Raw genomic sequence first — 15,490 nt, forward strand, 5'->3', positions numbered from 1 at the left:
CTCTCTCTATATTGTGCGCCTTTTCAAGTTTGTTTTTCATTATATCTGATTTGAGCGTGTCTTCGACTCTTAGTTTGCCCGTCCATGCTGTGCCTTTAGTGCAGTTTATACGGGTATTTCACTTTGTATTTCTTAGGTTTCCACAGTTTGGTGTGGTTTCTCTCATATTTACACAAGTTGTTACTTTTATTTGTACATTTTGGTTTTTTATTTATTTATTTATTTATTTTTATGATAGTCACACAGAGAGAGAGAGAGAGGCAGAGACACAGGCAGAGGGAGAAGCAGGCTCCATGCACCGGGAGCCCGACGTGGGACTCGATCCCGGGTCTCCAGGATCGCGCCCTGGGCCAAAGGCAGGCGCCAAACCGCTGCGCCACCTGCGCCACCCAGGGATCCCCATTTTGGTTTTCTTTTTAATCCAGTTTTAAATCTCTGACTTTTTATGTACCCATTTTTTTTTTTTTATGTTCATCTGTTTCCATTTTTCGATGTCCTGTTTTTTATTTTAATGCTTTTATGTGGTAATCATCACTGGTTTCTTTCTGTTGATGTCATTTAGTTTGTTCATATACGTGTCCTCTCCAGTTCTTGAAGTACTTTGTTTTTCCCTACTTCTATTCTTTCCCTACTTCTATGTTAGGGAAAAGAGTTCTACAAATATAGAATGTTTACCTTGTGTCTCTGTATCTTCATGACACAAGTACTATTTTATTTGTTTTTTTGACTTTTCATATTTTTATCCCTCAGAAATATAGCCTGCATTTCATTCTCTGAGTCTTTTGTCTTTTCATTTTCTTTGTGTTAATGTCTTTATTTCTTCATGCCTGCTTTTAAAAATGTCTTGTTGAGCTTCTCGTACATTGCACGTTTGTTAGCGTCCACCATTGCTTCCCTCTCTTCCCCTGAATTTCTCTCGTGTTTATCCATATATTCATTTCTATCATAGTTTCTTTATGCCTTTCTCATTATGTGAGTAAATATTCTTTGCCTGATTCTTTTTTCTCTTTGGTTTTTCCCCACCATATTGTACAACCCCCTTTCTTACTGCTTCTACTGGTTTCCCGCCTTTAAACCCTTACTAGATGCAACTTTCTGCCCATGCATCAGTTTTTACTATTTTCTCATTTTCCATCTTATCTCTCAGACTTGCCATATTTTCTGCACCTTTATGATGAATATTTCATGAGAGTCCAGAGCGTTGTGTCTTTTGTGTACCCCTATATCTCATGTGTTCCAAACACCTGAATGGTACACAATAAATAAAAATCTTGTGCTCTGCCTTTCCTGACTTTCTATACTTCATTTCTTCTTGTCTGTTTAATATTTTTTAGCCATTCCTATGGTTTGTCTTTGTCTCTTTTCCTCTCAGGGTAGCTCTTTGTTGCAACAGGTTCTGAAATTTACATTTATGGGTGCCTTGCACTTTTCTTTCTTTCTGAGTCTGTTTCCATTTTCTGTCTGGAGTTTCTTTTATTTATGTATTTATTTTTTATGTATTTATTTATTTTTACCTTTTTACTTCCCGTTTTCTCTTGTTCTCTGATCTTTGTTCTTTCCTTGGCATATATGCCCTCTACACGTTACTCTAAAAAATATTCAGGATTATTTTCTCATTTACTACTACATTACCACTTCTTGTTTCAGTTTTCTTTTTCTTCTTCTTCTTCCTTTTTTTTTTTTTTTTGACTTTGCTCTTGATTATTTTTCTCTCTTGTTTAGATGGTTATTCATTTTTTCACACTGAGACCCTGGGGTAACAACCAGAGCCAAAGGCAGATACTTAACTGAGCATCCAAGTTGCTGTTATCTCCTGCTGTTCCTAAATTTCCTTCCTTAAGTCAGACTTCTTAAATCCAGCAGACAAAATTATAAACTGGAATTTTTATTTATTTATTTTTTACAGGACTTAATGTGAACATGGCTGAGGAAGACTCATTCTCATCATCTGCTACTACCTCTCAGGAACAAGAACAACTTGAAAACAGAAACTTGATAGTTCCCTCTGTGGCTGCAGACCATCACACAGATGACTTGACTGAAGCCTCCACAACTCTGTCTGGTTTTGCCGGTGTCAAGCTTGGCACAGGCTCTGTCAAGAAATTAGTAATCAGAAACTTTAAAGGTAACATAATGATCATTTTATAAAGATTTCAGTTTTAGCTCCACATTTCCTATTGCTGCTTTTTGATTTTTGAATTCTGAGAGATAAAGTTTTATTTTTTGTGGCACAGGTAAATTTTAGAAGATTTAGGAACATTGCTTTCCCAGCCACGATATAATCGTAACCCGTGACCTTTGGAAATTTGCTCCGTGCTTCACTTTTTTGTTTCCCTCTAAAATACATTTTCAGTTCTCTCTTAGATTTTGAAATACATTCTAGACTTCCAAACCTTTGTAGATTAGTTTCCCATCTTTTTAGTGACTAGATCTGTGTTATAGTGAAAAGTGGTCTTACACAGATAGTCAAAAAAGCAACAATTTAATTATTTGCTGACATAAAATATGTGGTAAAAATAATACACTTGGATGTGAATAATAAAATAATAAATAAGATCTAGTAGTAAGAATAAATGGATTTTATGCATTTAAAAATTTTTGAGAAGGGCAGCCCCGGTGGCTAGGCCGTTTGGCACCGCCTTCAGCCCAGGGTGGGATCCTGGAGACCCAGGATGGAGTCCCATGTCGGGCACCCTGCATGGAGCCTACTTCTCCTTCTGCCTTCGTCTCTGCCTCTCTCTCTCTTTCTCTCTCTCTCTCATGAATGAATAAATAAAATCTTTAAAAAGAATAAAAATAAAAAAATAAAATTTTTGAGGAAATATTAATATAAAAATTAGAGACTCAACAATTACTGAATCAAGTTTTTTCACGTAAGGTTTTTAAAAGTAAATCCTTACATTTGTATTTTTTTATTTTATTTATTTTTTAAGGATTTATTTATTTATGAGAGAGAGAGAGAGAGCGAGAGAGAGAGAGAGAGGCAGAGACACAGGAGGAGGGAGAAGCAGGCTACATGCCAGGAGCCCGACACGGGACTTGATCCCGGGACTCCAGGATCATGCCCTGGGCCAAAGGCAGGCACCAAAGTGCTGAGCCACCCAGGGATCCCCACATTTGTATTTTAAAAACCAACATTTTTGATATCCCATTAGGTTTCTCATTGTTTATACAGTTTAAAGGATGTATTCCAGCCTTGTTACTATCTTTAACTGTGAGGAATTTTGTTTGTTTAGAAATTCTCATATTCACTTCTTGTCTGCTTACAAAGTACAACTCTTGATTGTAGGGAAAATCTCAAATATTACAGAATTTCTGTAGAACACCCCACATTCTGTAGAACTTTTCAAAAATGTTTTTAATATTTTGCCCCCTAGTGGTTTTCTGTTTTATCTGTCTAGAACCTAGTGCATGCTACTAGGTGTATTACGCAGAAGTTTGACTTTCAATTGTTGCAACTGTAAAAAAGCAATCTTTAGGAATATTTCAAATAACATGAATTCATATTATATTCATGCGTCGTTGAATGAATGAAAATTAGGACTTCCAATATCTTTTGGTATATTTCAATATTTGTAGGATAAATTTCAGCAACTGAAATGCCTTGGTCTATACCTCTTGTTTTCGTTTTTTTTTGTTTTGTTTTCGTTTTTTAGTCGGTATTAGTCGATATTAGTAATTTGATCTGCTTTTTTTTTCATAGTTAAGGTTTAGCTGTATTAAATATCTCTTAAAGTTATTTAAATAATTTTGACTAATTTCACATTCCTACATGAAGGATTTAAAAAATATGCCTTTCTGTTTCACATTTTTAACACTAAAAACAAATTTAGAAAATACTCTAGTGCATTGAGTTGGAAGATTGAAATAGTATTCTACTGTTTTGAGTATCATCATACGGACTTTTGATTTTTTTGCTGACTTTTTTATATGAACTTGTAGATTTGAAGCAACACTTCCTCTTCTTTTTTCATGATATAATTAATAATGGTTTTTAGGCTTTTAAAATAACTCATTCTTTCAGGGGAAATTTTGTATAATAGTAAATTTCTTGAGAGTGAATGTGATGATTAAAAACAAAGCAAAACAAAACAAAACAAAACCTGAGGCACTCGGGTGGCTCAGTCAGATGGATGACTGACTTTTGATGTCATCTCAAGTCTTGGTCTCAGGGTCTTCAGTTCAGGCCTTCATTGGGCTCCATGCTGAGTGTGTAGACTCTCTTTTATTAGTTCTGCGCTTATATTTTTACTGAGGTGAAATTCACTTTACACAAAATTAGACTTTAACTGCTTTAAAATGGACACTTGTGGGTTTAGTAAATGACAATATTATGTAACTACCACCTGAGTCTAAACCTGAGACATTCTTTTAAATATTTTATTTATTTGAGGTAGGGGAAGGGAGATACCAAGAGAATGAATGAAAGAGTGTGTAAGGGGAGGGGCAGAGAGCGAGAGAGAAGCAGACTGGATTCTCAGCATGCTTGAGTGGGGCTCAATCCCAGGACCCTGAGATCATGACCTGAACTAAAACCAGGAGTCGGATGTTTAACTGACTGAGTCAACCAGACATCCCGGATTCTGAACTAAGTAATTTTAATCATTCTCATTTAGTCCTTTGTAATCACCTCAAACTGAAGCCCCATAAGCATAAACATTATCGTTTCCCTGCCCCTTCCTTTTGCTTTCCTATCTCCTCTCTACCAGATGGTCAGCAGTTTGCTTTCTGTCTCTATGGAATTACATATTCTGGATGTTTCATATAAATGAAATCATTCTGTAAGTGTCCTCTTCTGTCTGGCTTCTTTCACATAGTATAGTGCTTTTGGAGTTCATTCATGTTGTGTGGCATGTGTGATAGCTTCATTTTTATGGGCTAAATAAAACTCCATTGTATGGACATTCATGCTGCTATGAACATTTATGTCTAATATTTGTATGAATGCCTGGTTTTAATTCTCTGGCTGTATAGCAAGAAGGGAATTGTGAGGTTACATGGTAATTTTGTGTTTAACTAATTGAAAAACTGCTAAGGTTTCCCACAATTTTATATTCCCACCAGAAATGTACAAGTGCTCCGATATATCTACCTTCTCTCAAAAACTTGTCGTATGCTTCCTAGTAGGTGTAAAGTGGTTTATCATAATTTTACCTACATTTATCTATTTACTTACATTGACTGAGTTTTCATACGCTACTTGGCCATTTGTATAAATTCTTGAAAATGTCTCTTCACATTCTTTGCCTAGTTATTAATTGCATTTATCTTTTTTTGTAGTTGAATTGCAAGAGTTTTTATTCTAGGTGCTTGATACTTATCGGTTGTATGGTTAGCAAATATTTTCTCATATCCTCAGGGTTGTATTTTTGCTTTCTTGGTTTTTCATTTGGTGCACAAAAATTTTTACATTTTAGAGTAATGAGCTCCAAGAAATTTTCTTTTGTTGCTTATACTGTGGTGTCAAGAATGAATCTATTGCAAGATCCAGGATTATGAATATTTATCCCTATATTTTGTACCAAAATTTTGATAGATTTTTCTTTCATATCTATAGTCAGGCCTTTGATTTTGAATTATGTTTTGAATATGTTAGGTAGCAGTCTGTCTTCATTTCTTTAAATGTAGATATCTCGTTGTCCTAGTGTTATTTATTGGAGAGACACATTTTTACCTGCTCAGTGGTCTCCACACACCTGTTTAAAATAAATTTGTTTTAAGTGTATGATGATGTTACATTTCATCATTTGGACACCGTTAGTATTTGGCCATTGTCTCCTAAACATTTGATTCATAATCTTTTGTTTATTTATTAGATAAACCCTTGATACTGGAAAACTACACTGAAGAGGCATGGCAAAAACTAAAAGAAGCTGTGCAGGCTATCCAGAACAATACCTCTGTTCAGTACAGCTTGGAAGAACTCTATCAGGTGTGTGTTATTTTGGGATATATAAATACTCATTACTAGTAATGGAGACAGGACATATATTAGTAATTGTATTATATTTGCTTGCATCTATTTTATCATTATGCATTATAATCAGAGAATCCATCGAAGATTGCAATCATGAAGTTCAGTTTCTGAATTTATAATTGGTAGATTTATTTAGCTGCAGTTATGCTGTGTACACTCTGCTTTATGTATATTCTTATTCTTTGGTTATTTTAATTCAGTTTAATTTAGCAAGATTTTGTGTAAGTTTCTCTTGCTTTAAAAATAATCTAGAATGGCTTTTTATTAAAATTGGAGAGAAATGCATCGAATGACGAATGAACGTCAAGACTATCCAGGACCTTGTAAGTAGTTTACCCCATAAATAGATATTAGAAAGATAACTACATTGTTGAATACCAGTAGTTCTTTCTTTGTTTTATGTAGCATATTTACCTTTTTTCTCCATACAACTTTACATTAGCCCCCCCCCCCAAAAAATATTCCTCAAAGGAATACAGTAGAATTTTGGAGCTGTTATTCAGACTAATTTTTTTAACTTGATTTACTCTTTTATAACAACATAATCACTATTCATTTCCTTCTTTTTGTTACGATCCTAGCTTCATTCTTTGTGTTTCCTGGACTCTTACAAATTACAAGCTGTTAGCATTTTTTGGTTAGTTTTCCTTTTTACTCAAATCATCTGTTTTATAGGTAGTTGTATACCTTGATCTCATGTTTTAAATTCTCCTATGTGCACAATTTGAAATGCTGAACCTCAGTTCTTTTATATGAATACTTTAATCCACACTATCAGCTGATAGTCCTGATAAAAGCATTTGGCAGGAGATTCTATTCTTTCAGGCCTCAGTTTTCTCATATTTTAAAGTGCTAATAATAACACTGTAGTATTTAGAGCACAGTGTAATTTTGTTAGGTATAAGATGATGTATGATTGAGATAAATCATTTGAAACAGTATCTAATAGAGAGCACCTAAGTAATTTTGAAGCAGTCACTCTTTTTTCTCTAGCTCCTCCTTTGGACACGTGGAATAGTTTTACACTCATATATGCCTTCTGTATATTATATGTACAGTCAGAAAATTATCCTTTTAGAGATATATGTGTATATTTTATAAATAGGATATTACTTATTCTCAATAAGTCTCGTACACTTAAGTATTTGTACTTACTCTCTTGAATGTGAAGTTTTTGTAGTATACATATTCTTTTATCCTTTTTTTATTACAGTGAAACAAACATAAGATATTATCATTTTAGGTTTACGTTTCAGTGACATCAAGTACATTCACTGTGTTGTGCCATTACTAGCACTACCCTAGTTCAAGGACTTTTTTCATTCCCCAGAGGGGAAGCCCATGCCCATTAAGGATTCAGTCTCCATTCCCACCTCACCCGTCTTCTCAATTTCTTTTCTATATGTAGAGAGTTACCTAATCTTGGTATTTTGAATAGTGGGAATTATGCAACAGGCAAGCTTTTGGAACTACCTTTTTTCACACAGTATATATTTTCAAGGTTTGTTTATATTGTATCATGTTATACTACTTCATTCCTCTTATAGATAGGTAAATAACATTTCATTATGTGATACACCACATCTTTTTTACGAGTAATGAACATTTGAATTGTGGGTTGTTGTGAATAAGTCTTCTGTGAGCATTTGCGTGTAAAATTTTCTTTGACTGCTGGCTTTCAATTATTTTGGTTTTATATGGTGAAATGGAAGTGCTAAATCATGACACAGTTCTATACTTAAGTTTTTGAAGTATGGTCTAATTGTTTTTCACAGTGGCTGTCCCATAGTACTTTCCTGTACATTCTCTGTGAGGGAATGTACAGGATCCAGTTTTTCCACATCGTCCCTAACACTTGTTATTTTACATTTTTTCACTGTAGACATCCTAGCAGACGTGAAGTGGTACTCATTGTGATTTGCATTTTCTGAATGACAGTGACATGAAACATCTGTCTTCTCATGAGCTTGTCTCCTTGAGTGTGTCCTTTGAAGATTGTTTGAAAATGTGTTTTTCAAGTCTGCCTTTTATTAAACTGTATTTGTCATTTTGTTAAATTGTATGAGCTCTTGATATATTCTGGATGCTAGACTTTAAGATATATTGTTTGCAAGTATTTTTTTTTTTTTTTTTACCATTCTCTGGATTGTCTTTCTACTGTTTATGAGAAGAGATTTTTGAAAGTGAAATTTACATAACAAAAAATTAACTTTTTCTCGTTTCAGAAGAAGTAAAATTTAGTGATTCATCACTTATATATAGTGTTCCTTCCATCACATGCCCTCCTTAATGCCCATTACCCAGTTCCCTTATCGTCCCACCTCTCTCCCCTCCAGCAACCCTCAGTTTGTTTCCCAGAGTTAGGAGTCTCTCGTGATTTGTCTTCCTCTCTATTTTTTTTTTTTTAAAGTCTTTTTTTTTAAGATTTTTTTTTTTTAAATTTTATTTGTTTATGATAGTCACAGAGAGAGAGAGAGAGGCAGAGACACAGGCAGAGGGAGAAGCAGGCTCCATGCACCGGGAGCCCGACGTGGGATTCGATCCCGGGACTCCAAGATCGCGCCCTGGGCCAAAGGCAGGCGCCAAACCGCTGCGCCACCCAGGGATCCCTTCCTCTCTATTTTTATCTTATTTCCTCTTCCCTTCCCCAGTATTGACCAGTTTTGTTTCTTAAATTCCACATAAGTGAAATAAATGGAATTTGTTTTTCACTAACCTGTTTCACTTTGTATAATACTCTTTAGTTCCATCCACATGATTGCAAATGGCAAGATTTCATTCTTTTTGATAGGAATAATATTCCATTACAGGTATACATCGCTTCTTCTTTGTCTTTTCATCTGTTGGCGTACATTTGGGTTCTCTCTGTAGTTTGGGTAGTGTTGATAATGCTGCTGTAAAGATTGGGGTGCATGTGTGCCTTTTCAAATCAGCATTTTTGTATTCTTTGGATAAATGCTTAAGAGTGCAGTTGCTAGGTCATATGGTAGCTCTCTTTTTAACTTCTTGAGAAACCTCCATACTGTTTGCAGCAGTTTGCATTCCCACCAGCAGTGTAAGAGGGTTCCCCTTTCTCCACACCTATGTCAGGACCTGTGGTTTCCCGTGTTGTTCGTTTTAGCCATCCTTACCATTGTGTTTTTGATTTGTATTCCCTGATGCTGGAGTGACGTTTAGAATCTTTCCATATGTCTGTTGGCCATTTGTGTTTCTTTCTTGGATAAATGTCTTCTTCTATCTGTTTCTTACTTAACTGGATTGTTTATATTTGAGGTGTTGATTTTGTGCAGTTGTTTATAGATTCTGGATACTAACATTTTTACTGGTATATAGTGTATTTATAATGTTGTATTGGATAAGCAGTATCTTACTAAATTTAATTTTTATCACCCAGATGGAAATTAAACAGTTACATTTCAATTTTTATTCCCCACCTGTGGCCAACACTGATTTGGTTTCAATTTTTTAATTTCATTTTTAAGGATTATCTTGTTCAGGATATTTCATATAAATGCAGTTAAATAGTATGTCTCTCATGTCAGTTTTCTTTCAGTTGGCATTATGTTTTTAAGATTCAGCTATGTTGTGGCATGTACCTATACATCATACAGTATACATCATACATATACAGTATACATCATACTTTATTAGACTGAATAATAATTCATAATATGGATGTGCCAGAATTTATTTACTCACTCATCTCTTGATAGAGCTATGATCCCATTTTTGATTGTTGTAAATAGTGCTTTTATGAACACAAATGTACGTGTACTTGTTTGAGTGGGGTTCTCAATTCATTTGTGTATACCTAAAGGAGAATTGAGAAATCATGTGATAATTCCATGTTTAACTTGTTTAGAAGCCGCAACATTTGTTCCTCAGTAGATGTACCACTTTACATGGTATTGTCCATATATATGAAGGTTTTAATTTCTCCACACCCTTTTCAACACTTTTTTTTTTAGTTCTGTTGATAATAGTCATCAGAGTGGATTTTAAGTAGTTCACACTGAAGTTTGATTTACATTTCGCAAATGACTAATGATGTTCAATATGTTTATATAGGCTTGGCATATTTGTATATTTGATTTTTTTGAGAAATGTCTATTAAGTACTTATATTAATAATATCACCTTAATAAAAAATGAAGTACTTAATAGACATTAAATTTAACATAACAAAATTTCCCATTTAAAAATATGCAGTTGGTTTCAGCTCAGTCATAATCTCAACGTTCTGAGACATTGGGCTCTGGCTCAGGGCAGAATCTGTTGAGGATTCTCTTCCTCCTCTTCTACTTTCCACCCTCTTTGCCTGTCCTTCTTCCATTGCACATGCTGTTTAGATCTGGGTTCCATTCATATATACTGTTAGAAAAAGTTCCAACTTTGCTTACATGTGGTATCAATTCATTTAACCGATTATTCTCTTCTTGTTGAGTGGTATTAGTATCCTTGCCAAGTACCAGTGGAATTATGGATGTATGTGTGTATTTATAGTGTATTTCTGGTTTTTTTAGCTGTATGCCTGTCCTTATTCCAAAATTATACTCTTTTGATTATGCTAGGCTTTATCATAGCCTAGGCTTTATTGCTTTTCCTATTTCCCCAGACTCCTCCTCAGATAATTCTAATTGGCCTTAATTTCATGTTTGCTGATTTTAACTTCAGCTGTTATTTTCAGCTTTGGGTTTTTGCTTGTTCTTATGATATATTTTTATTGAAATTCTCCATTCATTGAGACGTGATTTAGCTTGTTTCCTTTGGGATTTTTTTTGGCCAAAATATAAAAGTCATTTTAGCATATGATAAAATGTATTGATTGTGGTAAGTCCAAGTCTTTGCTCCCTTGTGGGTAGCTTTCGTTAATTTCTGTATTCATAGAATGGGCCATATTTTCTTTTTCTTAAGATTTTAAATATTTATGCATGAGCGACAGAGAGAGAGAGAGAGGGGGGGGGGCAGAGACACAGATAGAGGGAGAAGCAGGCTCCATGCAGGGAGCCCGACCTGGGACCCAATCCTGGAAGCCTCCACCGAAGCCGCCCCCGCCCCCGCCCCCCCCCCGCCCCCGCCCCTCCCCTCCCCTCCCGGGGCCGCGCAGCCCCCTATGCGCGGAGCCTCCGCCTGAGCCGCGCAGAGCCCCCGCCTGAGCGGCCGCCTGAGCGGCTGCCTGTGCTGCTTCCGGGCCGCGCAGCCGCCTCCGCGGAGCCTCCGCCCGAGCCCCTCCGACCTGCTCCCGGGTCCAGCCATGCGCGCGCTGCAGCCCTTTAGGGAGCTCGGCCACGGGTTGTGGGGCTCTCCCCGGGGCTCAGGTGTCTGTTAGTGTCCCAGGGAGCCTGAGGGCATCCCCGCCCTCCAGGGATCCTGCTCTAACGCCCGGGAAGATTGTTGAAGCTCCTGCTTCTCCAGGCGGGGCTTTCCTGTCCTGGGGACACTCACCCCGGCCTTAGCCCGGCTCCTCGAGGGGCTCCTCCCCCTCGGATGCCTATGGTTTCTTTAACCCCCTCCTCCCCCCCTCCCCCCCCCCCACCCCCCGCGTCTTCCTACCTTGATAGAAGCGTGAACTCTTCTCACTGTATCATTCCGACAGTTCTGTCTAAATCTCAGGCCGAATTCGTAGATTTTCAGGACTTGAAGGTTATCTAGGTAATTTGGTGGGGACAGGTGACTTGAGGACTCTACTCTTCCGCCATCTTGCCCCATGCCCCCACAATTTTTTTTAAAGTTTTAAAAAATTAAGTTTTGGTTAATTATCATACAGTGAAATATTGGTTTCTGGAGTAGAATTCAATGATCCATCACTTAAATACACCAGTGCTCCTCACATCAAGTGCTGTCCTTAATGGCTATCAGTCATCCAGCCCATTGCCACCCATCTCCTTCCATCAACTCTCAGTTTTTTCTTTATTACTAAGAGTCTCTTATTGCGGTTTCCCTCTTACCTTTTGCCCCATCCCGCCCCCCCCGCCCCCCCCCCCGTCTTCATATGTTTTGTTTCCCAAGTTCTACATGAGTGACATCATATGATATTTGTCTTTCTCTGAACTTATTTCACTTAGCATAGTGTGTTCTAGTTCCATCCACATAGTTGCAAATGGCAAGATTTCATGTTGTGATGACTAAGTAATATTCTATTGTAAATACACCAGTTTATCCACTCAACAGTCCATGCACTTTTGGACCATCTCCATAGTTGTGCTCTTTCCATAGCTTGGCTTTTGTTGATAATACATCAGAACGCAGGTACCTCTTAAAATTTGTATTATTGTACCTTTGGGTAATAGTGCAGTTGCTGGGTCACAGGTTAGTTCTATTTATAACTTTTGAGGACCCTTCATCGTATTTTCCAGAGTGCCTGCACCAGTTTGCATTCTTACCAACAGCATAAGAGAGTTCCTGGTTCCCAAATCCTTGCCAGCCCCTATTATTTCTTGTGTTAATTTTAGCCATTGTGACAGGTATGAGGAGCTGTCTCATTGTAGTTTTGATTTGTATTCCCTGTTAATGAGTGATGTTGATTGTCTTTTGATTTGTCTGCTATCCATCTAGGCATCTTCTACTCAGTTCTTCTTCTTCTTTTTTTTTTTTTTTGCAAAGTTATTGAATTTATTGTGAGGGACATTAAAGAAATTTCCATATATCATAGAAACAGTTTACCCTTTCATGGCTTCATTTTCTTTCTTTTTTGATTTTTTTAATAATAAATTTATTTTCTGTTGGTGTTCAATTTGCCAACATACAAAATGACACTCATCCCGTCATTGACCCCCTCAGTGCCCGCCACACATTCACCCCCACCCACAGCCCTCCTCCCGTTCCACCACCCCTAGTTCGTTTCCCAAAGTTAGGAGTCTTCATGTTCTGTCTCCCTTTCTGATATTTCCTACCCATTTCTTCTCCCTTCCGTTCTATTCCCTTTCACTATTCTTTATATTCCCCAAATGAATGACAACATATAATGTTTGTCCTTCTCTGATTGACTCATTTCACTCAGCATAATACCCTACAGTTCCATCCACGTTGAAGCAAATGATGCGTATTTGTCATTTCTAATGGCTGAGTAATATTCCATTGTATACATAAACCACATCTTCTTTATCGATTCATCTTTCGATGGACACTGAGGCTCCTTCCACGGTTCGGCTATTGTGGACATTGCTGCTAGAAATATCGGGGTATGGGTGTCCCGGTGTTGCATTGCATCTGTGTCTTTGGGGTAAATCCCCAACAGTGCAATTGCTGGGTCGTCGGGCAGGTCTGTTTTTAACTCTTTGAGGAACCTCCACACAGTTTTCCAGAGTGGCTGCACCAGTTCACATTCCCACCAATAGTGTAAGAGGGTTCCCTTTTCTCCGCATCCTCTCCAACATTTGTGGTTTCCTGCCTTGTTAATTTTCCCCATTCTCACTGGTGTGAGGTGGTATCTCATTGTGGTTTTGATATGTAATTTCCCTGATGGCAAGTGATGCAGAGCACTTTTTTCATGTGCGTGTTGGCCATGTCTGTGTCTTCCTCTGTGAGATTTCTGTTCATGTCTTTTGCCCATTTCATGATTGGATTGTTTGTTTCCTTGGTGTTGAGTTTAATAAGTTCTTTATAGTTCTTGGAAACAGCCCTTTATCTGATCGGTCATTTGCAAATATCTTCTCCCATTCTGTAGGTTGTCTTTGAGGTTTGTTGACTGTATCCTTTACCGTGCCAAAGCTTCTTATCTTGATGAAGTCCCAATAGTTCATTTTTGCTTGTGTTTCTTTTGCCTTCCTGGATGTATTTTGCAAGAAGTTACTGTGGCCAAGTTCAAAAAGGGTGTTGCCTGTGTACTCCTCTAGGAGTTTGATGGAATCTTGTCTCACATTTAGATCTTTCATCCATTTTGAGTTGATCTTTGTGTAGGGTGTAAGAGAGTGGTCTAGTTTCATTCTTCTGCATGTGGATGTCTAATTTTCCCTGCACCATTTATTGAAGAGACTGTCTTTCTTCCCTTGGATAGTCTTTCCTCCTTTATCCAATATTAGTTGACCGTAAAGTTGAGGGTCCACTTCTGGATTCTCTATTCTGTTCCATTGATCTATGTGTCTGTTTTTGTGCCAGTACTTCACTGTCTTGATGACCGCAGCTTTGTAGTACAACCTGAAATCTGGCATTGTGATCTTGTTTTTTTAAAGCGTCCTCATACCCCGTATCTCTTATTGGATCATTTAATTCATTTACAGAGTAATTATTGAAAGATACGAATTTAGTGCCATTGTGTTACTGTAAAGTTGATGTTTCTGGTGATGTTCTCTGTTGCTAAGCTCTAGCCAGAAAGCATAAAGGCAAATTCCAGAGTCAAATACATTTATAGCTCTTTGAGAACAAAGTCTGTATTTACCCCCCACCATAACCAGTAAACTATACTGGATTAGATTTTCTAAACTATACTGGATTAGATTTTCACCGTGGTAAATGGGTTATGTTAATACCAAAAGGCGCTATTACTGAAATGTACCGGATTTTTTCTTCATTAAATGTTCCTTTAATTGTAAGGGTTTTGGTAAAATTCCAGAGCTCTGAAAAAAATTGGTTCTACAGTTTTGCTGACCTAATTTTTTCTTTAGAGTTTTTTTTTTTTTTTAATACCATGTTTGGTCACATCACTCTAGTGATGTGGGGTATATTTTAATATAAGCAAAATGGTTTATTTTATTGCTTATTGCAGGCATTTTAAGCCACACTTAATAAAAATAAAATAAAAATGGTTGTTGTTATTGTACACATTATTTTAAATTCCTTTCTTAATTTTTAAATTTTAAACAAAGATTATTATCTTTTAAACATTCCCGAAGGTAAGATATAGGTTAACTTACTGTTTAGCCAACTAGTTTCATGGAATTATTTTAAATTTTAAAAAGTTAATTATGGTGAATGTCTGGGTACTTAGAATTACTGCTTACAACAGGCTTGTATATACTCACTTGGATGGAAGAATTTTAAGAACATTTTCTTCATATACTATAAATTTTGAGATTGTTTTTTATTATTTAATAGTCCTTAATATGTTAAACTGTTCCTATTCATTTACATATTCATAAGAAATAAGTTCATGATCACTAGCCAGTTTTATCAATAAACGCAGAAGAAGTGAGCTTGGTTATTTTCAACTTACGCATATATGTTTCTAATTTTTCAGAGTGTTAAAAACCTTTGCTCCTACAATTTATCTGCAAACTTATATAAGCAGTTGAAGCAGCTTTGTGAACAGCACATCAGAGCAGAAATTCATCAACTCAGAGAGTATCCTTTTTTCCCCTTTGAGTTGTTTATCTTCTTTTGTCCAATTTTCTATATCGATATCTGAGTAAAAATACTAACTTGGCATACGGGGTTAATATTGTTTTTGTATTTTTATGTTCTGTTTAAAAATGAGGGGTGCTTGGACTTAATGGTTAGCATTATTCAGTTTTACCAAATGCTGTCTTTTAGTAGTCTTATCTTGCATTTGCAAGATCTCTGTTAGTTTTAGAATATA

The 15,490-nt window shown here is 36.5% G+C and overlaps 1 protein-coding gene across 5 annotated transcripts in view; it reads left to right on the plus strand.

The window, feature by feature from the left end:
• Positions 1-15,490, plus strand: part of LOC140629022 (cullin-4B-like) — a 73,443-nt gene that overhangs the window by 351 nt on the left and 57,602 nt on the right. For 3 of the 5 annotated variants that reach the window (XM_072818409.1, XM_072818411.1, XM_072818410.1), the window contains exons 2-3: positions 1,907-2,125; positions 5,817-5,932. In XM_072818409.1, coding sequence (XP_072674510.1) covers positions 1,921-2,125; positions 5,817-5,932 — 321 coding nt within the window. In that variant the 5' untranslated portion in view covers positions 1,907-1,920. Of the gene's footprint in view, positions 1-1,906; positions 2,126-5,816; positions 5,933-15,151; positions 15,256-15,490 lie in introns of those variants that run through there. The other 2 variants (XM_072818414.1, XM_072818413.1) reach the window with 2 other exon arrangements.

Source organism: Canis lupus, chromosome Y, assembly GCF_048164855.1.
Source record: "Canis lupus baileyi chromosome Y, mCanLup2.hap1, whole genome shotgun sequence".
Taxonomy (NCBI): domain Eukaryota; kingdom Metazoa; phylum Chordata; class Mammalia; order Carnivora; family Canidae; genus Canis; species Canis lupus.